General features: G+C 39.0%; 3 protein-coding genes across 3 annotated transcripts; 2 read left to right on the forward strand and 1 right to left on the reverse strand.

Annotated features, from left to right (window-relative positions):
* Positions 1-894: 894 nt before the first annotated feature.
* On the forward strand, positions 895-2,719 carry lsm5 (LSM5 homolog, U6 small nuclear RNA and mRNA degradation associated). Its single transcript, XM_005810772.3, has 5 exons — positions 895-988; positions 1,568-1,663; positions 1,819-1,846; positions 2,369-2,441; positions 2,524-2,719. The coding sequence occupies exons 1-5, from the start codon at positions 943-945 to the stop codon at positions 2,554-2,556; spliced, it is 276 nt and encodes a 91-aa protein (XP_005810829.1). The 5' UTR covers positions 895-942; the 3' UTR covers positions 2,557-2,719.
* psme2 (proteasome activator subunit 2) lies at positions 2,713-8,532 on the reverse strand. Its single transcript, XM_005810771.3, has 11 exons — positions 8,273-8,532; positions 7,995-8,027; positions 7,856-7,918; positions 7,681-7,767; positions 6,692-6,740; positions 6,510-6,607; positions 5,559-5,627; positions 5,398-5,465; positions 5,259-5,313; positions 5,080-5,166; positions 2,713-2,986 (listed from the first exon to the last, which is right to left on the reverse strand). The coding sequence occupies exons 1-11, from the start codon at positions 8,318-8,320 to the stop codon at positions 2,906-2,908; spliced, it is 738 nt and encodes a 245-aa protein (XP_005810828.2). The 5' UTR covers positions 8,321-8,532; the 3' UTR covers positions 2,713-2,905.
* Positions 8,533-8,926: 394 nt separating this feature from the next.
* rnf31 (ring finger protein 31) lies at positions 8,927-25,395 on the forward strand. The gene is made up of 24 exons (XM_023326090.1): positions 8,927-9,114; positions 10,075-10,280; positions 10,860-11,006; positions 12,134-12,289; positions 12,384-12,440; positions 12,513-12,639; positions 13,225-13,386; positions 13,468-13,621; positions 13,693-13,838; positions 14,960-15,081; positions 15,329-15,619; positions 15,714-16,040; positions 16,583-16,768; positions 16,863-17,069; positions 17,774-17,947; positions 18,904-19,002; positions 21,621-21,710; positions 21,817-21,931; positions 22,635-22,747; positions 23,314-23,427; positions 23,838-23,886; positions 23,970-24,066; positions 24,444-24,609; positions 24,693-25,395. Exons 2-24 carry the CDS (start codon positions 10,077-10,079, stop codon positions 24,738-24,740), a joined length of 3,351 nt encoding a protein of 1,116 aa, XP_023181858.1. The 5' UTR covers positions 8,927-9,114; positions 10,075-10,076; the 3' UTR covers positions 24,741-25,395.
* Positions 25,396-25,800: the final 405 nt, after the last annotated feature.

Genomic DNA, 25,800 nt, shown 5'->3' on the forward strand with positions numbered 1-25,800 from the left:
ATAAACTTTAAGATTGTTTTATTTGAAGTCTTGTAGCTAAATAAAAATGTATAATAATGATAAATACTTCTAAATTGTTTTAAGATTCCCATATGCTAATTGGGCCTACCAAGCTACATAGGTTTATTTCAAGTCAATTCATTTGTTATTATTATTGCTTGATGAACGTTCTAGAGAAATTAGAGAAAATCTCAAGCGACAAAGTTTTAAATCTCTTAACTGGACTGAAAGTATCCAACAGGAATTTCTCTCAGTTCAAAAATGTTCTTTGAACTTTGTTAAAGTGTGATATTGTTTGTGTGTAGATGTCGGTGAACAAATTTATCTGCCAGAAATCAGTGCATCCCTAGAGTAAATATACCCTTTGTTACTGTTGGTTATAATAGTGTAACATTGCAGGTGTAGGGTGTCTAATCTATTTTACTTTTGTTTATGTTTTATTTTTGCAAAGAGTAAAATGCAGGGATTCAAACCACTTGTTCACCAATATATTTGTGTAAATGCAAATGAAGTTCATTCTCTTCGACTCTATTTGAATTGAGACATTCTATTTTTTCCACATGGGCCTTTCTCCTCAAACTAAATAAATGCTAGAAACTAAATAAACGCAAATGCTACGAAGATAAAATGCTACATTTTGTTTTCCTGACTCGGTAGATAACTATCTTGACTTTCTGATACATTCTCTTTGAAAATGTCGTCATACATCAACTGTGTCAACCAGCGCCATCATGTGGAGTCTGGTATCATCTCCCAATGAAAATGCTTTTATATATTAAAAAACTATGCGAGTTTTGTTTCCCTTTTTTTAATTAAGCGCACAATATTTGATAGACAAAAATATATAAGCCACTATACAATTGATTGTGGCATGTCCGATTGCTTTTGCCTGATTCAAATTTAAATCTTCGGTCGATTGTTTTTGACTGCTTTCGATTCAAGATGGCGGCTACACCAGCAACGAATCCTTCACAGTTGCTCCCACTCGGTTCGTAATCATCTTAATTTCTGTGTTTTTCTGATTCAGGTAGCAGAACCTCCGGATGTAGGTCAGAAACAGTGAAATAGTAAAGTCTGCGATGTGTTTATTTTAAATTTAATGTGGCGCAGCCACGACCAGCTTCATGTTGGAGGGACAAATGTGATGAAACAGAGCAAAGCTGCCATTTATCAAACACACGTTTTGAAAATAAGACGAAATTAGACAATACAAGGTTTTGGGCTGCATTACATTTCTAAAAATACATTCATAGAAGTAGAAATTTTCTAAGATGAACGTCGCTTTAACTAATTAGACACCTGTGTTTCTGTCAAAATGGTTGCTCCAGTAGCAGTCAGTCCTGCAACGAATCAGAAGAGGCCTCTGACTAAAGACTGTTGCTAAATGACTTTCATGATATGCTAGCAGCTCAGTATCCAGGCAGTAGAGATAATATTTCACAGTAATATGGTGCTGGATGACACTATCAGGTGTTAGTTAGCACTGCTAATCCACTTCCTGCACTTTTGCTGCTCCTCCTTAAATTTGGTTTTTTAAAAATGCAACGTATTTTACTCGGTTTTACAGAGCTTGTGGATAAATGTATCGGCTCCAGGATACACATAGTGATGAAAACAGACAAAGAGATCGTCGGCACGCTGCTCGGCTTCGACGACTTCGTCAGTATCCTTTCTGAGACTCACACAAGGGTTCTGGTCGTCTGAAACCACCAGGTGTTTGGTAGGTGAGGGCTGGATGACAGGACTGTGCAGCTACACCTGTAGCTACGCCCCTTACCTGGGAACCCTCAGTTCTGCTCCTTAACTCTTGACTTTCAGACATGGTGCTGGAGGATGTCACAGAATTGTAAGTTATGTTTACACATCCATCCATCCATCCTATTTATCTGTTTGTTCATCCATTTAATTATCATCCATCCTCTATTGACATCCAACCATTTATCCATTGATATTCATCATCCATCTATTCAACCATCCATCCATTTATTCATTCATGTATCCATATATATGGATGGATTCATTCAATCATCCACCCATCCATTTATCCGTTCATCCAACCACCCAGCTCCATATAAATGGATTCACTCATCCATCCATCCATCCATCCATTTATCCATCATGCATCCAAAAATAAGGATGAATATGAATGGATGATGGATTAATTCATCCATCCATTTTTCCATGCTTCCATTCATCCAACCACCCAAATCCGTATGAATGTATTTATTCATACATTCATCATTCATCCATCCAATCTGTATTCATCCATCCATCCATTTATCCACAATCCATCCGCCCAGATTCCTATTCATCCATTCTTCACTTTATATGGATGTTCTGCTCATGGTTTGGTTCTGGTCCGTTGCAGTGAGATTACTCCAGAGGGAAGGAGGATAACCAAACTGGATCAGATCCTCCTGAATGGGAACAACATCACCATGGTAACAAACATGGCCGCTGCTTGCCTTCCGTCGGGCTGCGTTCCATTTCTCTGAGTGATTCACTCTGTTTCCCCCTCTGCAGCTCATCCCCGGAGGAGAAGGACCCGAGGTGTGACCGCCCAGCTGCCTGCGTTCGCTCCTCACTTTCTAATACTCTGATTTTGTAAAAGGAAAATGCTTTTTGCTAAGAGTCTTTTTTTTGTGTTTGGTAAATAAAAGATGCATCATGTCAGATTGTTTTCGTTTCAAATAAAAGAGAATTTCCAACAGCTTGGAATAAAAAAAAGTTCTTTATTGACAAGTTCAATTTAGTGCAAATGTTGGATCAGAAATGAAGTGTTGCAGCAAAGTAATGAAGTAATGAAACCAACATCCAGGTAATTATTTTAGGACTGTAGAGGGAAAATTAGGAAACTCCGGTCAGACTGGATTCAGTCGCACAGCGTGGATTGATTTGTTGACAATCAGTACATCGACGACTTCTCCTCTCCCTTCGGATTGGTCACCTTCTCCAGGTTCTTGGTGATGATGTCATAGAGCTCAGCCTGAGGAAAACAGATGAGAGAAATCATGATTCACTTTTTAGGCTTTTCAATGGATTTAAGCTGCTTTTTTACTCTTACTTAGAGGAATATTTAAGCTGGATGATAAATTTATTAAAATTTAATAAAATGTTTGGATTTTGGAGGTTTAAATTTAGGAGAATCTGGATCGTTTTCCCCATAAATCAGTGATGTCAGCATGCCCAGGGCGGCCATCTTGTTTTACAACTTCTCTGTATTTGGACTTTGAATTCAGGTCAACTCCACGACAGAATATTAATGTTAAGTCACAATATTACAATAAAAAAGTTAATAAAAGTCATTACTTGAAAAATTTAAAATTAGGAAAATAAAGTCATTAACAGAATTAATTTGTAATATTAGGAAAGTAAAGTCATAATATAGCCAGAATAATAAAGTTGTAATATTACCAGAATAAATGTATAATATTACCACAAAGTTATAATGTTAGGTGAAAAAAGTCCTAATATTACCAGATTGAGTTAGTAAAATTAGGAAAATAAAGTGGCAATATTAATAAAACAAAGTTGTAATATTAAAAAAATTAAGTATTAATAGTTTAAGGAATGTTGAGCATCTTAAGTTATACTTTGGTATAAATTTGACAGATTATATTTAGTAGAAATACTTTATCTTTTAAAACATCAACATCAATTTATTATCTGTATCAGGACTTTGAAACAATTGTATATTTTGAAAAAACACTCTACTACACTCACATCAGATCTTGATAAATTAGCTGTTTTTCAATTAAAATATATATATTTCTGGTAATATTCTGGTAAAATTGCATCTTCATTCTGATAACTAAACAAAAATCCTAGTACCTTGGCCTTACTCCGGTATGCAACTCACAAAAGGTTTGACGGAAATAAAAGCCCCTTTTTCAAAATATTAAAATCAGAAATTCAGTTTGGTGTAATTTAATATGAGGTCCAACAAACCGTTTCTCTCTAAACCAGGATCAGCAGTGAAGGAAAAACTGCTGTGAATTGGTTTTGTGAGTTTCCTGACAGGCAGCATAAACAGGGAGAACAGGTTAGGCTGGGAGGGTTTCTGTATCATTTTAAACTTAAACATGTCTGCTATATTTTGTGTTATTAATGTAGCATGGAGCTTCCATACATTTTTTAAACATCATGTTTTGTGGGATTTGTTGCCATGATGACAGAAATAAGGGTAAGAAAAAAGTATAAACAAATCCTTTGTATAATTTTGCCAAGTAAACCCAAACACTGCTGTTAAAATTTAAATACATTATGAAACCGACGACTTCAGGACATCATTTGCATTTAAGAAATACAATCTTTACTGCTAAACAGCATAAAATAACGTATTTATAATAATAGTTTTAGATGTGTCACTATAACAGTAACAGTTGCAACAATATTCTAAGTTTTTGGGGATTTTTAAACATTGTTATTGTTGATGCAATAAATCACAAATAAATCCACAATTAAATAAGAATTTTTGACATTATGCTTCATGCTGTAAGTGTTTTTTGTATATATTTTTAAAAATTAACATAATTTGCTCACCAGCTTAGCCAGGTTGCCACAGATTTTCTGGACACGTTGCAAAATTCTGCCATATCGACTTTCTATTTAGAGTCAAAACTCAGAAAGTCCGACTTCCAAGTTGAAAAAAAAAAATAAACTCAACTGGAACATCCACCCACACGTTTTATTTATTGCCATAATAGTGCTGGCCATCTGTAGCAGGGAAGAGTTGGAAACATAACTGGAACGCGGAAAAGTGGGAAATTACGTCCCTCCAACTTCCCAGTTACGATTTCCCATGTAAATGGAATGCATCATGTGGGTACTGCTGCTTTATATTTGACGCAACTGCGTTTCAAAGCAATGATGCAACAACAACATTTAATCTCAAGCTACTTCATGCCTTTGCGCTGAAAAGAATTCACTCACATCGGCATGCTGGATGCTTGAAACAATCATTAGGACATTTAGATGTTTAGTTCTCATGTGTGTTTCACAGCTAAGCAAAGAAACTACAACATTACAGCTTATTTATGAGTTTCCTTATATTCTAATAAGTTTTTTCTATTTACTTACGTAAAATCCACGGATGTCCAGGACGATCACTCTGATCTCGGAGAAGATTGCTTCGTCCTTCTCATAAACAAGTGAGCGGTAGTCCATCTGACGGCAGAAAGAAGCTAATATTTTAGCACACTGACGAAAACATTTTACATAAATTCCCATATGTTTATCCAAATTAAACAGTTTCGTACCACATGAGTATCTTTGGAGGCTTTAGCGACGGCGTCCCCCCTCTCTGAAAAGTACCTGGTCAAACCGAAACAACCACAGCTGAGCGCTAATACATAAGCTACCAGCATGCTTTACAGAAAAACCTCATCCTCGTCTTACTTGTTGATGTTGGTCTGAAAACCATCAACTTTGGTCTTAACTGCAGCGATTCTCTCCAAGATCTTTTCCTGTGGTTCAATTAGAGATTTCAAGTTAAGATGGAAGATTGCAGGAACAGCCCAACCTCGTAAAATCAACGCGACGCAGAAGAACTGACGTACCTGGATGGCGACGCCAAAGTCATTTCCATCCTCTATTTTTGGAATGAGGTGCTGGATCCAGCAGGAAACCTGCAGACATCAAATGGAAACATCAATGGTTTTTCATCCATTCATCTATCAGAGGACTTTTTTTTTCTTTGTACATTTTAGGAAACATTTTAATAATCTTCTTTGTTGTTTTTTATTTTAACTATTGATATTAAATACAAATTTATTCAAGTATGATAGAAATACTTTTAAACTTTACTGAGATAAAATTTAGGTTTGCAGAGACGAAGCCGACTTTTTCATCATCCAGGTCAAGGGTCAGGAAAAGGGCAGCTAACATCTATGCAGACCACACATATGCTGGACATGAACTGTTCAGACTTGTTACTGCTGCCAATAGATGTACGTACTGTTCCTTTATTTTTCTTTTTTTAAAGTATGATTTATTTCTGATTTTTAACAGGAAACACAATATAGAGACATTCAAGTAAAGACTTGAAACAGTAATTAGAAAAATAAACCAAAAAACTGCAAATGACAAAAAACAAAACAAAGATAAATCAAAGCAACTACTATTGCAATAAAATGGATAAAAAGTAAATAAATAAACAGAAAAGGACAAACAGAGGTTACAGAAAATAAAACATAAATTAGTTTAACAGAAAGCAAATAAAACAGGGCATCTAAAGGGCTTAATGTATTCTGTACTATTATAATTGTTATAAGAGTTAGATATTATTATAAATTTATATGCTGTTAGAACTAGGTATTTTGATTATTTATTCTAAACCATATATGTTTATGCCTAAAGTAAAAATCTAAAAAGAAATTCCTTGGTTTTGCCCACAATTTTGAGCAATAAAACCGATTCTTTGCAGAAGTAAGACAGATAAATAAATCTGAGCGTTAACAGTAATTACAGTAAAATCCAAACCACTGATAATCTTTTGGCTGTTTATTTACCGCCAGGATGGTTTCTCTGAGATCCATGATCTCCGGCTTCACTCTGTCCAGAAGCAACATGATTTTCTCGTTTCCTTTGATGAAGCCACATTTTGGAGCTGAGGGACACAGAAACAACAGCTGAGGGGATTTTTCTTACAGAAATATTACCTTCACAAACAGAATCATCCAGGACGCTTTACCTTTCTTCTTCTTCTTCTCTTCCTCCTCGTTCTTGTCTGTTTCCATTTCCTGGAAGATAAACGTCAGAAATTTCAGACTTTTGGGTTTATGTGAAACCGGGTCGTCCTTTTGCGCAGCTGTTGCTTGGGAATGTATCACTAATAAAACACAGATCAGCTTATGAAGAAAAGCAGAACATCTAGTACATATTTATTGCACAGTAATTATAGAGGGTGCCAATAATTCAGGCACCTGTTCTTTTGGAATAAAGTATTTCTCACCACTGGATTATTAGTTCCTACCGAATAAATATACAAATTACAGGTTAAATGTTTTTATAATGATGCCAATGAACGAAGCTTGGAAGGAAAAATAGAAACTAAACAAACCAGTTGGAAAATATGCAATAATAGAGAAGTGAGGAAGCCGTTATTAACTCTTTATGTCAGCAATTTTTCTACGCCCTTTTTGCACAATATAACAGTTATAGAATAGAATAGAATAGAATAGAATAGAATAGAATAGAATAGAATAGAAGTGCTTTATTCATCCCAACAGGGAAATTACTTCGCAGTTACAGCATAGAGACAAGTTCTGTCCACATTGGACATAAAATAGCTTATATTTTAATTTGGACATGAATTTAAAGAAGCTGTTGGGTTGGAATCAACATTTTTTTCTTTTATCTAAAATGCTTGAAATTGTGTTTTCAACCAGCATACCAATTCATGCCATAACTGCAAGAATCAAAATATACTTAGTTTTTACTAAAGAAGCAAAGAACATGTGACAATTATTGATTTAATTGCCATTTATACCTCAGTAATTCATGATTAGAGCTGGATGAAGTTTAATTTTGCTGTAAAGAAACAAACTAGACTACTAGAAAACTACAAATATGAAGGCTGAAGCACATGAATGTGTGACTGCTGTCCACAAGGAAGCATACATAAATAACAGAAATTAATTCAAAGTGTTTATGACTAGAACAAAGGAATGAAGGGATCACCTCGTCTTCTGGAACAGGAGGATCTGGGACGGGGATATCCAGAGGAGCCTGGAGTGAGGACATGTCTGTGATGCTGAGAGCATCATCCTGGGAAAAACAAAAAGAGAAATTTTATTAAAACAGTCACCACGGGGCGGATGGATTAAAAAAATAAGAAATAGTTTGTATACTGAACCCTGAGGAGAGCATCCAGCTTAATTATCTTCACAGGAATAAAACTGGAAAACAGATTTTCAGCCTAGAATCACAAAACAAACCCAGGAGGATTAAAATGGGAATTATTTCAATTTTCTGGACAATCGAGGGACACAAACCTCATGATAGATGGACTGGCGGAAGTTTTCCACCTGTGTTAAGAAAGAAAAAGGAAAATAGACCTGCTGAGTCACGTTTGCAGAAAGCTTTTTGGGTTTACTTTCGCTTTCCTCTGAGAAACGGGAATTTCCGCTGCTTTTACGCTCAAAAACAACTTCCTTGTACATTTAATTACAGCCGACATTTACAAAACCTGCACAAAAACCGAGTTTCATTTAAAAAATAAGTTTCAGTCCAACTCTTTAAGTCCTGCCCCGATCGGAGCAGATCGACTCACCTTGACTGCGTAGTCTCTGCTAATTTTCAGGGTTGCTGCCTTTGACATGATGAAACTTTACCGCTCTTAAAACAATAAGATGTAAAATAAATAAACCCACAGAATGGATTTTAAATATATATTTTCTACGCGGCTGCAGCTCAGGACTTCTTGTCTCGTCCGTGTGTGAGGTATTTTATTTCCTCATTCAGTTTACTTTCGATTAAACCTCGCACCTCCCACCGACTGTGTCCCTCCTCTGCTGAAAGTAGTCCCCAAAAGACCTGCACTGAGAAGGCTATTATTGAGCATGCGCAGTAGAAACAGGAAGTAAATATGCCTCCATTAGCGTAACAAAAATGATCTGAAACTAAACTACAAGCATATGAGACGCGTTTATTTCGTGTTGGAAATGTGAAATATTTCCAGGCAATTCAAAGTGCTTAAACCCAGTGCCTAAAGGTGATTTAAAGGAAAGAAAATCAACAAACACTACGTAGCAAACTAAAGGGAAACGTATTTATGCCATTTTAAATGTAGTTATTGTTAATAAAAACACAACATTTTCCCGTTTTTACCTTAAAACCGACTTAAATTGGCTTTTGGGAGGTGGAAACAAGGCAAGACGGACAATCCGCTTTTACTTTGAAAAACAAAATAAAACCCAAACCGGAAGTATATTTTAGTCTGCAGTCCTCAAATTTGTATTTCCGCATGAACGGTTGGTCACACACGGACAGAAGTGTCCGAGTAAGATGGGGTGTGTTAAAGACATTTTTGGGACAAAATAAAGAATTAAAAACTCTACATTTAAGCGGAAGCGGGAAAAAAACTTGTCAAAATCAGTAGAAAGAGCGACAGCGGTGAGTAAACGAGCAAAACAGCTAGCTTGTTGTTGACTTTGATTTCAGGTTTCACTTTCAGCTGAACTGACATTGCTTTCTTAACTTGTAATCTGTCTAACAGCGTTATAACACAGTTACAGAATGTCTCATTTAGTTTAAATAAGCATAACTGAAACTGATCCTTTCGCTTTTCTCAGCTGTTTATTTCTGTAACTAATGTTAGCCCGGGTTGGAGTTTCCCATTATGTCATGTACAGAGTTAAACAAAAATGAATTTAAATTAAAGGTTGTAGTAGAATTGTAATCAGTAATAATGCTCGAGTAATTCAGGACGGAAAGTTTGTAAAAAGGACCATAATAAGTTTGTAAAAAGGACCATAATTCATGTCAGTATGAATTAATATGAAGACAAAGAACAAACTTTCATTTTTTTAGCAAATAAAACTGCAGCTGTAGTTTCTGCAAACATGGAGTTAGAGGAAAGCAGTGACATTAGCTGCGTTTCCATCACAGATGTGTGCAAAACTTTGTTGATATTTTGCGAAAAATATAATTAAAAAATTGCTATTAGTGTTTCCTTTAAATAAGAAAAAATTAAAATCATACATCAATAAGTTTGTTTACGCAGTAAGTCAGTAAAAAACATGCAGCGCCATGATTCTCCAGCTACTTCTTCATCGTCTTCTTTGTAGTTTTTGCCAGTGGCTAACATCCGTTGTTGATCATGTGACTTGTCAGATGTGAGAAAAGTGTTTTCTTTTGATTTTTGTGAAATAAACCAAATTCGATACGGCTAAATCATCCTAGCAGCGAAACATTTAATCAAAAAACAAGTTTTTTTAAATTGAAATGTTTCCAGTAGGACATTTTTTTTTTCGAAATGTGAAATCGTGCAATTATGTTCAGCAAAAAACAGCTTACCTGTGCCTTTAGAAAGCTGTAACAGTTTATCAAACTGGTATCTTTTTTCCCCGGCAGCGATGAGCGGCAGCGCCGAGTCGGTCCAGATGGAGGAGGTCCGGCAGAGAGCCCAGTCCCTGCTGTCGTCGTCAGGTTTAGCCCAGGATGTGAAGGCCGAAGTCCTGACGCTGGCCAGCATCTCTCTGCCTGTTTCAGAAAAGTACCGCCATCTGACAGCAGAGGAGATGCTGAAGGAAAACACGGCTGGTCGCAACAACCTCGAGGTTTCTCTTCTGTTCCTACTTCTTCCTGCAACGCGGCTGATAATTTCTGTTGTTCCTTATGCAGCAGTGCATTTGTCTTATTAATTTTTAGCTTTGTGATCCACAATATTAGGAAAAATGTGTGTCATTTAAGTAGTTCTTATCAGTTTACAGCACAGGTGGGTGGAGAACCCAGAAATTATACTCAAGTAAGAATAGTACTACATCAGCATAGTTTTACTGAAGTAAAACCTCAAGTAAGAGAAAAAAACATCTGAAACTTTAACAGAAACTACAGTTGTGTTTCTGAGTCTGGTGGATTTTTGGTTAAAACATGTTTGTTTTTCATTCAGTGGGTAGAAAATTCAGTAATTTTACTCAAGTAAGAGTAGAAATACGTCATAATAAAATTACTCAAGTAAAAGTACAAAATACAACATTGTAAAAATACTCTTAAAAGTAAATTAAAAAAAAAAAAGTTTCCCAAGTAAATGTAACTAGTTACTACCCACCTCTGGTTTGCAGTTGAACGTCAACAGAATGAATGTAAACAGATTGTCATGTTAATATTTTTTCCTTTGGTTCTTTTCTCCTCACCAGGCGTCGGAGTCGTTGAGTCGACTCGTCAAAGCTTTGAGCATCCTGGAGAAATACGGCTGCAACCTGACGAGTCCCACCAGGCCCAGATACTGGAGGAGCGTCAAACACAACAACCCCGTCTTCAGGACCACCGTGGACGCCATCAAGGTGAGAAACATCCACAGACGTTTCCCCCAGACTAACACAATCATGCTGCGCTGCCAGGCGTTTGTTTATTTATTCTAAATAGTTTTTTTATAGTAACAGGCGATGGCGAGTTCGGGTTGATCTAATAGTTGATACTCTGAACTCTATAAAGGCTGAATTATTGTTTCACTTTTAAAGGTTTGCAGTGAGACTTGTGTGTGTGCATATATATTTGTGCGTTTATATGTCACATTCACTCATTACGTGTTCTGGCAGTGCTGCAACTCAATAAAGTAGAAGAGAAATATATTTTGATGTCTGAGATAAAAATATAATACATATAAAAACTGAATTAAGAGCAACAAACTGTACAGTAAGGGCAAAATTACAACATAAAATACTGTACAATTATTAAAAATGGTGTCCTTTAATCCAAAATAATATGTAACTGAGTAGAATAATTAAAAACATTTACATGTGCATCAAAAACACCAGACTACTTGCAACAAGTGTGTGTAAATAATCTATGAAAAATAATAAAGACCTGAGGAGGGTTGTATTGATTAATTGTAATAAATCGATGATTGAAATAATCGTAAACTACTTTAGTAATCCATTAATAATTAACTGGAGTCATGAAAGGCAATTTGCTGAAAGAAGAACATATTCAGAGCAGTAATTAAGCAAAAACTTTACAAAAATAAAAACATTTTGCATTCAAGATGGGGAAAAAAACCTTATTACTCTTTAAATATGTTGTACCCAGAACTCCTCAAGTCGCTGGTTTAGCTTCACCCAGTTCAAATTCTGCAAAAATATATCAAATTATTAATTGGTGAGTCCAATAACTAATCAGCAGATGAACCTGACACTGTATTGATGCTAAGTCAAGCAGAAAGGACTAAGTGCAGATGCACCAGTTTTTGCATTTTATGAAGGAATAGGATCATTTATTTGCATTTTAATCTATTTCTAACATTTTATAAAATAAGCTTAAGTTGTCACATGAAAATTCTGCAGAATGCACCTGTGTTTTTTTGTTTTTTTATCAGATTAATTATTAAAATAATTGTTAGTTGCCTGGACTTTAGTTTCTACCAACATCAGAGAAATGTTTCCTCTGTGTCGTATTTGGTTTTGCTCAACAGGGCGGCCGGAGAGTCCTGTTTCTGTACGGATACACCAACCAGCAGATCGACGGCCTCAGCTTCCCCGACGAAGTCACCGAGCCGGACTGTGACGTTGTTGCCGCGGTGACGCTGGAGGTGATGACGCTGCGCACCGAAGTGGACATGCTTCTGAAAGTCAGTGCCGGCTCCTGGGGAAACCCGCTCTTTGTTTCTCTTTCTGTTCTGGATGAGAAACCCAACAACTTTGTTTTGTTGTTTGAACCTGCAGGGCGTCCATCCTCACCCAGAATGCTTCAAAGACATCATCCCGGGTCTCACCCTGCAGGTCAGGAGAAAAACACAACCCAGTCAGCTAGACTTCAGGAAACATCCTAAATGTTCTGCATTTCCTCTGCAGAAGGAGCAGACTGACGACTCAAATCTGCCTGGAGACGACGGACAAGGAGAAAAACCTCAAGCTCCGCCCCTTTTAGTTAAACCGACTCCTTTACCCAGGCAGACTCAAGTTCCAAAACCACCAGCAGGTGAGTCTGTGTTGCACAATGAATAAAATGAAAGGAGGCTTCTTCTGGAGAGTATCAAGTACATTAGAAAATATTCACGTCTCAGTTGAAGTTTTGCAGCTTCAAAAGCCTGAAATGAGCTTTTATCATCTGCAAAGTCAAAAATAAGCGTAAAAAACCATTTGTTTACAGGTTTTAATTCCCTGGAATTCTCATTTTTCATTATCTTCTGATAAAACTGTCGTTTTGTGTTTTTATCTGCCTGCAGTTACTGCAACACCAGGAGATACTGACAGCTGTTAACAACACAGATTCAGCTTAAAATTTAGAGCATTTTTAACATTATTTTCAAATGATACACGCTTAGAATAACATAAAATAGTGACAATTAACATTATAGTAGCAAAATAAACTCAAGAAATTGAGATTTAAAAAAAGCTATTGCAATTTAAAAGCCTTATATCTTGGTGTCTTGGTCAAATTAAATTTAGAAGAGTAAAACAACCTTAATCTCTTTACAAAAAAGTTTGGTACAATAAAAAGTTTCTCATTCATTGTCCAGGTTTTTGTCCTTCTCTATTCTTATTCTGTCTCTGCTGTCTTCAGCGCCCCCTGCAGTCGGTCAGTGTAATCTCTGCGGCGGAGCGTCCACACTCGTCTGTCCGTCCTGTGAAGACAAGCCTTTCTGCGACGCATGTGACGACCTGTATCACCGCCACCCCTCCAGAGCCAATCACAAGCGAGACAAAATACAGAAAACCCAACCGGGTGCGTCACGCTACTCCACAGAACTGATGCAGAATTGCTTCTTTTGGATTTTAGATTTCTGAATTTTGTCTTGTTTTGCAGAGAATTGCAGCATCTGCGGCATTTCTTCTGTAAGCATCCAGTGCTCCACCTGCATCCAGAGGCTGTGTTTGAACTGCGACCGGCTCTTCCACTCCCATCCGGACCGCAGAGGTCACAGCAGGACCAACCTGGCCGCCGCCACCAGCACCTCAAGGTGAGCAGAACGCGCCTCGACGCCATCGCTGGAAGGGAAACCAGTGCTAAGTGTTGCTCTCGTTCCCCCAGTCCGTCTCTGTCTACCTGGGAGTGCGCTCACTGCACCACTGTGAACGAGATGCGAGCCGTCCTCTGCACGACCTGCGACCGCCCTCGACTCGCCACTCCTGCGATCGCTGGCCCGGAGGGTTCCGGTCCGACCTCACAGAACACCGGTGGGCCTCGCACACACGGACCTCCAACGCACCAAAACAATAGGTGTCACGAACTGGACAGAGGCTTTCTGTGGTGTCCAAACGTTTTGTCCTCAAAAAAAGTTAAAAGCACCTGTACACTGCAAAAACACAAAGTCTTACCAACAAGCAAATGTCTTAGCACACTTCAAAACAAGACAAAACTAATTTACAAGTAACTTTTCTGCAAGAAATAGGACCTTGTTTTAAGTCAATAATTCCTTAGTATTGTTGAAAAAGTTCTAGTCCCACTGGCAGATTATTATAAGACATTTTTCTCATATTATAGGTGAAATAATTTGATATTCAAGACGTTTTTACTTAAACTTATTTATCTGGCTGAAAAGCCACTTTTGAATTAGTTTTGTCTTTCAAGTTTTACAAAGATATTTACACTAGAAACTAGACGAAAATACTTGGTAAGATTTTGTGTTTTTACAGTGCAGGCCTCTTTTTTTACTTTCTATTAAATGTAAAAAATCTGACATTATTTAATCTTAATAAACTAAGACATGTCAGATTTTAAAAAATATAAAATGCAAAACATAAAAATGGTTGTTTTATTTCTAATTTTTCTGACCCAAAGTCCGAATAAGTGTTTGTGGTTCTACAAAATTACAAGTTCAAAAACCTGGACAATGAATAAGAAACTTTTTTTTTTTTCTTGTAATTTTAAGATTTTGTCTGTAAAGTTTGTCATGGGGAAAAAATTGTTCACCTGTGTTCACAGCTAAAACTCTCGTCATTCTAGAACTGTGGGCCGCACAAAATCATCCAGAGGGCCACAAATGGCCCTCGTGCCATATTTTGAACACCTCTGGTATAGACACACTACTTACATAAATATTGAGACGTTTATCCAGTTTGATTGAACATAAACAGAAAATGTTGGAAGAAAATTATATAAAAAAAATTATGTAAGCATTTTTTTAGTTTATCAGCCAGACTCTTTATTTTTTATTTTTCTGACTGTTTTCTGTCCCACTAAACAGATTTAATTGGTTTCCAGTTGAATTGCATATATTTGAGCATTCCTCCAAGAGAAGATCTGTTCTCATTATGGAGTTTGTGGTTTTAATTTATTTTTGTTTGTTTTCCCTCAGAGTGGCAGTGCAAGAGCTGCACGGTGGTGAACCAAGGCAGCAGCATCCTCTGTGAAGTGTGTGAGCGCCCCCGTCTGGCCACTCGCCCGCCTGTCCCTCCAGCTCCAGAGTCTGGGTCAAAGGTCTCTGCTGACGATGTCATATTTCTGTGTTTAAACGTTTTATGGATAATTATGAGACCTGGTGCTGTTTAAATGTCACGTTCCTGTGGGAAATGTAATGTTTATAGCATGGAAGTTTACAAAATTATGGGATTCAATTTTTTTATTTTTGCTTTTTTTCCCCCCCTCATTTTGTGTCTAACTTCCTGTTGGAGCGCCCCCTGGTGGTTTAGTTCCTCTTATATTTTATATATTTGTGTTTTTTCAGTGGACCTGCCAGTTCTGCACCTTTGTGAACTCCAAGCCCTCGGCGGTGTGTGAGATGTGCAGTCTGCCGTCCAAAGACGCGTCTGGCGTTTCTGCGCCGCAGCCGCTGCAGCAGCCGTTGCAGCAGCCGCTGCAGCAACCGCTGCAGCAACCGTTGCAGCAGCCGCCCTCCTTCACCAAGGAGCAGCCCGACTTGGGCTCGAAGCCGCAGCCGAGGCCCCGAGTCAACCTGGATCTGAAGAGGCAGAAAACGATGAGGGAGGATGGACTTGTACTCATCCACCAGATCAGAGTAAGAAACACACTTCTTCCTTCCTTCCTTACTTCCTTCCTTCCTTCACTCCCTCTTTTCGTCCTTCTGAACTCTGATCTTGTTTGGTCTTCAGGAAGCGGAGAAGCGCGGCGTCAGCCCCGAGGAGGTCTACGCCGCTCTGAGCATGTGCGGCGGCAGCAGCATCAACCCCTGTGATTGGCTGACCTCTGAGCTGCCGCACCTGCTGGACGAGATCTGTGCCATGGCGGCCTCCGTCCAGCTCACCTGCAGGCCGGGCAACGGCGGCTCGGCGCTTCTGATGGAGAGGGACGGGCCGGAGCAGAACGCAGCGCCCGGCGGCGTGAAGCTGTCCAGAGCCGAGGCCAAGCTGGCCTGGCTGGCAGCCGGCGGAAACAAGGACAAGGCTGTGAGACAGCTGCTGAGGGACAGACAGGTCAAGGTAGGACCCTGACAACGGTTGCTATGGAGATGACCTGCAGGAACCACTGGGCAGATCTTGTTTAGCTCAGTTTAGGAATAGTCAATTCTAGGGCTGAAACGATTAATTGGATTAAATTCAATTAATCGATTAGGGAAATAATCGTCAACTAATTTAGTCATCGATTAATCGCTAACTAGAGGCAACATGCTGAAAAAAAACATACTTAGAGCCGTAATTAATCCAAAACGTTGGAAAATATATACAGATTTTGCAATTAAGATAAAAAAAAACACATTTGTCTGTAAATATGTACAACTGTTGTAGATTGATCCAGTTCACATTCACTGAAGGAATTTTATATTATTGCTTTGAGAGAATAAAATGTTTATTTGCATCTTTTAATGTAATTCTATTATTTTATATTTAAAAAAGCTTGAGATTAAATGAAACAACTGCAGAATGTGCCAATTTCTATCTGATTAATCGTAAGAAAAATCGATTAATCGATTACTGAAATAATGATTAGCTGTGTTTGAGATCTCTTCCTGTTTCGTGTGCAGATGAGGGAACTTCACTCCCTGGGCTTCCAGGACATGTCGCAGTGCGAAGAGGCTCTACGGCAGAGCGGAGGGGACATCAAGGGCGCTCTGTCTCTGCTGCAGCGCCCCCTAATGGAGCCGTTCCACCAGCGCATCTGGCTGGACCAGCCCGAGCCGCCGATCAACCCCAAACACCCGGACAAGCAGGTCGGGCGACTGTCTGTCTCCTGGGACGTTTGTTGCTCTGGAAGGTTTGCGTTCCTCCCTCACATCGCGCCGGATGTCTGCTGCTGCTTTTCAGAGGATGTGCAGGCGCCTGCTGGCGCTGTACGACCTGCCCAGCTGGGGGCGCTGCGAGCTCGCGCTGTCGCTGCTCCAGGAGCCGGACGTGAACTACTCCCTGGAGGACGTGGTGCAGGCCGTGAAGGAGTCTCAGGACCGGGAGTTCATCCGGCGTCTGCTGAACACCGAGTGTCCCGTCTGTCTGAGCATCTTCCCCCGCAGCAAGGTCAGGGAGTCGGAACGGCAATAACTGGTCCTTCACAGAGATATATGCGCTGAGATCAGTCTCACTATGCGCTCAGATATAACGCCACCCTAATGGGGCTCAGAACAAATTTTTAGAACAACATTAATGTTTTTCTTTTGCCTGATTTTGTTATTTAAAAGAAATATTTTCATTTTGGTCCTTAAAAGTCCTAAATTTCTTCAGTAGACTTTTTACTAAATACTTTTTTTACTTTCTTGGACTATTGATCTTTACTTGAGGGAAAATATGTTCAACTCTTGGGTAATTTTTTTTAATTGTACTTTTTGTACTTTTTATTCTTTTATCGTCTTTGTTTTCTTTTTTATGAATTTGGACTCTGAGTCTGTAATAAAATCTATCTATTGGGTATTTTACCACCTCTAACTGGGTGTCTGTGTGAGAGACATTTCAAAACAAAATGTTATATTTTAGTTTAACTTGTCTCTGCTGTAAAATGTAGAATACAGTCACAAGGCTTTATTAATAACAGTAATAAATTATACAATCATAAATTGAAACTGTCTTTTTTTAGTTTCTTTGTATTTTTTTTAATCTCTAAAGTGTGACGCTGGAAAAGTTTGAGAACTTACCGTGAAAGGTGCTTGAATTTCACTGTGGGATTAGTGTGCTACAGCAGCATTTAAAGCTCGTTTATTTTTTGTGTTTCCATGTCGCTGCTGCAGATGCAGTCTCTGACGTCCTGCCAGTGCTCCGTCTGCCACGAGTGTTTCCGGCAGCACTTCACCATCGCCGTCAGAGACAAACACATCCGGGACATGGTGTGTCCCGCCTGCAGCGAGCCGGACATCAACGACCCCGAGCAGCTGGACAGCTACTTCTCCACCCTGGACATCCAGGTGAACTGGGAACGAGAGGAAAATTTGTTTATAATCAATCTGTGTCTTAATGGTTTCACTTTTTCAATAAAATTACTAAAATAAAATCTGAAGAAAAGGAAGCATAACGAGACACAATCACACTAAAAACCTGTGGTTTAGTTTCACCTTTTAAGGTAGTTTTTACCTGAGAAAGATTCAAAGTAAGTAGTAACTGTTAATTTACACAGATTTACAGACAATATGATCATTACAGCAGCTTAATTATGGCCAACAAAGAAAAAACAAATCCAACAGAAAAACATTGCAAAAGAAAAATGCTTCAATCAGGGTCAAAATGCTGCAGAACATCAGACGAAATGCTGCAGAACGGCAGACGAAATGCTGCAGAACATCAGACGAAATGCTGCAGAACATCAGATGAAATGCTGCAGAACATCAGATGAAATGCTGCAGAACATCAGATGAAATGCTGCAGAACATCAGATGAAATGCTGCAGAACATCAGATGAAATGCTGCAGAACATCAGATGAAATGCTGCAGAACGGCAGGCGAAATGCTGCAGAACATCAGATGAAATGCTGCAGAACATCAGATGAAATGCTGCAGAACATCAGATGAAATGCTGCAGGACGGCAGACAAAATGCTATTGACATACAGTTTGTGATTAATTAATTACAGACCCTTTAATTAACTCGATGAAAAACTTTAATCTGGCTCCACCACTAGTTTTTGTGTTGGTGTGTTTTGGAGTTTGCATCATTCACGTGTTTGTATCACATCTTGCTGTTTTCTGCACCTGTATGCCGACATAATTATGTCTAAAGAAAACACAATGTTTCTGAAAATGTTCTGGAAGGAAAACCTGGAGATCTCCAGGTCAACAGGTCAGAGGTTAATGAACCAGGGTTGAGTGTAACTGAATCTTATTTAACCGAAACATGAGAACTGAATTGTTTTGGTTTTGTTCTGCAGCTGCGCGACTGCCTGGAGCATGAAGTGTACGAGCTGTTCCACAAGAAGCTGACGGAGCACGCGCTCATGAAGGACCCAAAATTCCTCTGGTGCTGTCATGTGAGTCGTTCAGAAACATTCAGAGCTCAAATCTTTCCTCTCTGTGTTTATCGGTCTGAGATCTGCTCCTCCACCTGCAGATTATTGATGTTCATGAACATTGTTCAGCTGCAGTTTGTTTAAAGTTATTTTAAATTATTTTCCAAAATACAAAAAAAATCATTATGTCTGGCAAGAACAAAAAATCTTACCACATATTTTTGGTCTAGTTCACTGTGCAAATATCTTAGCCCTCTTGAAATAAGGAGAAACAAACTCATATATAGCATGAGAAAAATGTCTATCATTAATAATCTGTCAATACATTTTTATCAATATTAAGAAATTACTGATTAAAACAAGCTGCTATCTCTTCATTAGTTTCGTCTCATTTCAGGTGAACGAGGATATTTTCTCTAGAAACAAATTATTTTATTTATTACGTTGGTTTGTGTAGCTTTCTTTATTTACTCATGTCATATTTGTTCACACGAGTAAATAAAGTTGCACATTCCTTCCCGTTTACTAAACAACAGTGAGATTATAGTTTAGCTTAATTTAGCTTAACTGTCACACAGTCTTGGTGCTAAAAGTGAAAACCAGGGGGCGCTGTGGTACTGTGTGGCTAGAGCAGGTCCATCTTGCCCCGAGGAGGTGAAAAAGTACAAATATTTTATAAAAATCTACTTGGATCCTCCTGTTACGAAACAAGTTCATGTTCAATTGCATATTTTGTCCATTTTTAATAAGATTGCTGATTGAGATGCATTGAATAACTTCCTACTGTTCACATTTGTTTTTATACTTTCATTTTTTGCATAATTTCTGTATGTTGACATGACGTTTCACAATGTGTACAAAATTAACCATTTTATAAAAAGTTAGACTTTAAAATACCAGTTTAATCAGCTAATGTATTTTATGGTTTTTACACAATCACATTTTCAATATCTTTATCAATCAGGGGGAAGATCAGGTTGAAACTTTATGCAGAGCCGCCTGCAAATAGTTTATATCCATGACAAATCCAAAATGCTCATAGCTGATCATTTTAATAGTTCAGACACCAAATATTCTGTAACATGCTGAATAATGACCTTTAACCTTACTGAGATCAAAACCATTATCAGAAGTAATTAAAATGAATAAAACTCGCAGCCTTTCATAGCATAATTAAATTACCCTGACCTGATGTAACTCTGGGAACAAACGTATAGAAAACGGTATGGGAAGAAAGTCCATACCAGGTGTGGGGCTGAAGTGTTCAGGTCAAAGGTTAATTAGTTCCAGTTTACATTTACATACTCAAAAGTAGCAAATATATGACCTTCTATGAAGAGAAAGGGGAAAAACACAAAATCTTACTAGTTCTAGTTCCATTGGCAGATTATTTAACTTTTAATAAGACATTTTTCCCCTGTAATAATTTATCTGCCAATGAAACTAGAACTTTTTCATCAATATTAAGAAATTATTTACTTAAAACAGGCCTCTATATCATGCTGAAAAGTTACTAGTTAGTCTTATTTCAAGTGTACTTAGATATTTGCACTAAAAACTAGACCAAAATTACTTAGTAAGATTTTGTTTTTGAAGTGAGGTAATTAGATCCACTATCAGTATTTGGGACTAAAACTGCAACATTTATTACATTTCCGGCTGCTGCAGTTCCCTTTCTGACTGCACTGAGTGAAACCAAACAAATCTTTTGAGCAAATTGTTCCCCTCCTCACCTAAGGGGGCGCTGCACTAAAGGAAACAACACAAAAACCTCTGAAAAAGACACCGAGCGCAACTTCCTGTTTCATGAAATGTAAACAAAAAAGGAGAGGCAACAGATTTTAGTGGTTGGAGGATTTCACTTTAGTCTTTAGTAGTAGACCACAAGACATTTCTCCCGTTAGTGCTAGGGCAGCACGTCGTTTGATTGTATTTACCCAGAATTCCTTTGCGCCGTAATCCGCTTCCTTTGTTACAGTCTGCGCTTAAAAAAAACAAACCACCCAGCGGTTATTTTGATAGTAAGTTAATGTTTTTAGTGTCTGGACAATGAGCCGATTAAAAAGTCTCTGGAACGTAACATCACAAATCAGCAGCCACTGCCGTTACCTAGCAACCCCAGCGGAATTCCACCCGTTACCTAGCAACCAAGAGGAGCTTCAGCACGTTTGGTCAGCTGATTTTACTGCTGTATGTGCTGTACAATGGCTGCTGGAAAAGACAAGAGTTTTGTTGTTGACTTACCATCCAGGAACCACTTGCTGCATTCTTGTTGGTTGCACATGAGGCTCCACTTCTGCTTTTCAAAGATGTACGGTTGTGTAGTTGCGCGTCCATTTTCAAGTGCGAGTGTAAACGATGAGTTGGGAGATGTGGTCAGCAGCAGCTTATTTGGATTTAAAGTGATAAGATGCCATAAAAACAAAATAGGCAGAACTGAACAGACTAAAAACTCATCATTTTGTGCAAAAACTGTGTTGAGCATGTTTTGTATAGGCCATAGACCTTTCCTAACCTGTTCAAGGACGTTTTCTGTTACTAAAACTAAATGAAATAGCAAACAGGATGCAGTTTTAACAAACTTACAATAAAATCAAAGAAAAACTAGAAGACAGGCCAAACATTTTTCTCCCCCTCAGTGCACCTCCGGCTTCATCAACGATGGGAACCAGCTGAAGGTCACCTGCCCGTCCTGCCGCAAGAGTTTCTGCGCTCAGTGCAAGAAACCGGTGAGTCTGACCTCTGCAGGAATGTGTGTGGGAGTCGCTCGTCTTCCTTCTGCCAGATAAATATCTGAGGAAGCGCCCCCGCTCAGCTGCTGTGCCTCCGTTCCAGTGGGAGCCTCAGCACCAGGACGTTTCCTGTGAGCAGTTCCAGCTGTGGAAGCGGGAGAACGACCCGGAGTACCAGAGGCAGGGCCTGGCCGGCTACCTGAGGGACAACGGCATCAGTAAGCAAGAAAGTAGCAATTATCTCTGAGAAAAACATTCATTCAGTCTACAGGTACAACTTAAAAACTTCAAATATCACGAAACTCACATATAACATAGATTTACAGAAATGTAATTTTTTTTTCCTTCCACTCAATTTTCTGGGAATATACATAGATACTGTACTCTGTGAATAGCTAGCTTCTTTAGCAATTAGTTTTTGTGTCTTCCCCATGATGCTGTCACAAGAAAATCACCAACTCAATCTAAAGGTGCAGCTCAAAAATCTTAAATATCACAAAACTCATATTTTAGAGATTTATTTCACCTGGAGGGAAATATTTTCTTTCTTTCTAATTATTTGTACCTCGGAAAATTTGAGTATTGCATAAGATCAATAAAAAAGTATTTTAAACAGATATGCCAGGATTTAAAAAGTGTAAATTTTCCTCCAATACTTTTTTCTTCCACTCAACTTTCTGGGAGTATACTTGGTTACATTACTCTGAATAACCAGCTTCTTTAGCAAAGGAGCTAAGAATAACATTTCGCCATGTCTCCTAGGGGCTCCATAAAAACAAGTTAGTTTTGTCTTATTTAAAGTTAACGAAGATATTTAAACTAGCAGCTAAACCAGAACTAGTTGGTGATATTTTGTTTTTCCAGTGTTCCCAGTTAAAGCATTTCTCCTTCTGATCTGACCAGTGTGTGTTTTTCTTGCAGCCTGCCCAGAGTGTAAGTTCCAGTACGCGCTGACCAAAGGCGGCTGCATGCACTTTACCTGCTCCCAGTGCCGCCACCAGTTCTGCAGCGGCTGCAACAACCCGTACTACAAGGTGGGTTCCCATGACGACGCAGCAGCCTGGGTGGAGTTAGCAACGCGGCGTGGCGCTCGTCTGACCCCTTCCTTCCTCCCTCCCTCCCTTTCTTCCTTCCTTCCTTCTTTCTTTCCTTCCTTCCTCTCTCTCTCTTCCTTCTTTCCTCCCTCCCTCCTCTCCTTCCTACCTTCCTATCTCTCTTCCTTCCTTCCTTTTTTTTTTCTTGCCTTCCTTCCTTCCTCCATCCTTCTCTCTCTCTTCCTTCCTTCTTTCCTCCCTCTCTCCCTCCCTCCTTTCCTTCCTATCTCTCTTCCTTCCTTCTGTCTTTCTTTCCTCTCTCCCTCCCTCCTTCCCTCCCTCCCTTCCTTCCTTCCTTCCTTCCTATCTCTCTTCCTTCCTGCCTCCCTCTCTTCCTTCCTTCCAGGATGTTTTGAGTAGGACCTTTCCTCCTTGTTTATAATTTTCAGTTGTTTTCTTTGTTTAGTTTTCGTCCTTCCAGAAAACTTTCTGCTCCCTGCTGAGCTGCGTCTGGTCCCAGTGTTCCCAGTAGATGTTTCTTATGCTGGTGTTTGTTCCTCCTGCAGATGGAGTGTAAGATTCCTCAGTGTAAATTCCCTGGCCTGCACGCCCACCACCCCAGAGACTGCCTGTTCTACCTTCGGGACTGGGACGCAGACCGACTGCAGGCTCTGCTGCAGGTAACTGGTTCTCCAGCTCTGAACTGGGAGGAAATGGGAACCAGAACCCTTCCCTCCAGAACACGTCTAGACTGTTCATGTGAGATTAAACATTTGAAGCAGAGTTCCTCTCTGAGTTCATGGAGATGCTAAACTGGGAGATGCTAATCCCAGTTTAGCATCTCTTTTTATACCGTCGTCGTCTTTCCTTTCATATTTTATCTTTTTACTTTTCCTGTTCTCCTTTTCATCTTTGTTTTCTTTTCATTTCCATTTTAATTTAACTTTTCTTCCTTTTTCTTATTTTCTTTATTTCTCTGCTGTTTTATTTTTTAGCCGAAACAGAAAAATTTTTCACATCAGGAGTTGATTTTAAAGCAGTTCAGTTTAATTTAAGGCGTAAATTAATTTCCTGTCTTGTTTCCCACCAGAGGAGCGGTGTGGCCTTCAACACGGATCCTTCCAATGAAACCCAAACCGGTGAGTTCCGGCCGGTTCTGCTGTGGAAATAATTGGGACCTTCTGGACTTTCCCGTCTTAACGGTCCGGTCTCTGTGCCGCAGATTCCTGCGGCGTGATGGAGCAGAAGGATGAAGGCGGCCAGCCGGCCGACTCGCCGTGCGGCCTGCAGACCCAGCCGGGCCAGGCGGGGCTCTGCATGTGAGTCAGCAGAACCGGACAGAACCTCCGGACGGTTCCTGCTAGTCGGGTCGAGCCCAGAGGTTCTGCAGCGAAGTGAAGCTGCTCTTCCTCCTGACACTGATTTTGTTTTTTAGTTATTTACTAAAACAAATTAGGAAAAATAAGCATTTTTAAGCAAGAAAAAGAAGAACTGACGGTCCGATGGGGCCCGGTTTGTTTAAAACATCCCTCCCTCCCATAATCAGAGACCTGCAGTGTTTTAAAGGTTTAAATTAATGTCATCTTTTTTTTCCATTCTCATTGATTATGTTTTTATTTTCACGTAAATCTTCTCCAGGTGTCACTGAAGCAGCTCTGACAGAAACCCTCTGAGTCTCAGGTTGTTTTTTCTGCAGGAAACACTACAGGGAGTACCTGGTGAGCCTGATAAACGACCACTCTCTGGACCCGGCGGTTCTCTACGAGGCCCAGGAGCTGGTTGTGGCCTGCCAGAGATACCTGGGGGACCTCAAGAAGGGAGACGGAGAGGACGACAACGCTTTCAGCGCCCGCCTGCTGAAGGTGAGGACAGGCAGGATTAAACTCATCTGCTCTAATAAACCCGGAGACGCTGCTAATCCAACTGTTCTGGTTCCGCTTTGCAGAAACTGATGGAGGTTCCTCTTGGAGAAAAAGTTCCTCGAAGCAAATAATCTGAAGAAATGCTTACCCTGCAGAAACTCTTACCAAGAATCTTTATCTGGTTTCTGTGGCAGAGAAAATTAACATGTAGGAGCCTGTTTTCAGTCAGGAATTCATTAATATTGATGAAAAGGTTCAATTCACCTATAACAAAATATTTTCTTATAACTTATATAGAACTAGAATTTGTTTTTATCAGTATTAAGGAATTATTAACCTAAAACAAGCTGCTGCATTTTGCTGATTAGTTATCTATAAGTCAGTTTTGTCTTATTACTCAGATATTTGCTCTGGAAACTAGAATAAAAATACTTGGTAGGATTTTGTATTTTTGCAGTGTTGAAATCTGATTGATTATTCCATAGAAATCACTGAACCATATTTGTTTTTTTTTGTTGAAGCACAATCTATTTTAAAAAATTCTGCACATTTTCTCTTGCTTTGTGCTTTTTAATTGGATTTTATTAAAAAGTTGAAGTAATTCACTGTGTTTTGCAGGAATCTGACAGTTTTATTTCTTACACTCGAATAACGAAGCTAAATGTGGGGAAACAAATGAAAACATTGTTATATTGATTAGATTTTGGTGCAGATGTTAAATTTTTCTTCTGCTTTGGTGTTCACATGATGACATCAGATTTAAATAAATGGTTCAAAATGGAAAAGTTGAAGAAATTCTCATTTTTATTTCCTGCTCCTTTCTTTGCTATTGGGGGGCAGAAATGTGAAGAAAAATGGAACATGTCATTTTATGCTGGGCTCTGTAAAGGCGTATTTAACTGAATAAAGCTGTAAAGTAACTGAGGCTTAACGCTGTGCAGCCAGACCACAGTACAGTCATGAGTAAACAGGCTCCCCGCCCCCTGCATTTCTGCCAGATGATGCAGCACTTCTGGTGAAGAGCTGTGCATGTTGCAAACATTTGGGCGTTCTCCATCAAAGGAAGTGACCAAAATGACCCAGAACACAAATCTTACAGCTACTATGGGTTACATTTGATAAAATTATTTCAGATTAGTGTGGATTATTGGAAAGAGAATGAGATAACTTCATTTAGGTGGAGTCACATGA

Source organism: Xiphophorus maculatus, chromosome 21, assembly GCF_002775205.1.
Source record: "Xiphophorus maculatus strain JP 163 A chromosome 21, X_maculatus-5.0-male, whole genome shotgun sequence".
In the NCBI taxonomy this organism is placed as follows: Eukaryota; Metazoa; Chordata; class Actinopteri; order Cyprinodontiformes; family Poeciliidae; genus Xiphophorus; species Xiphophorus maculatus.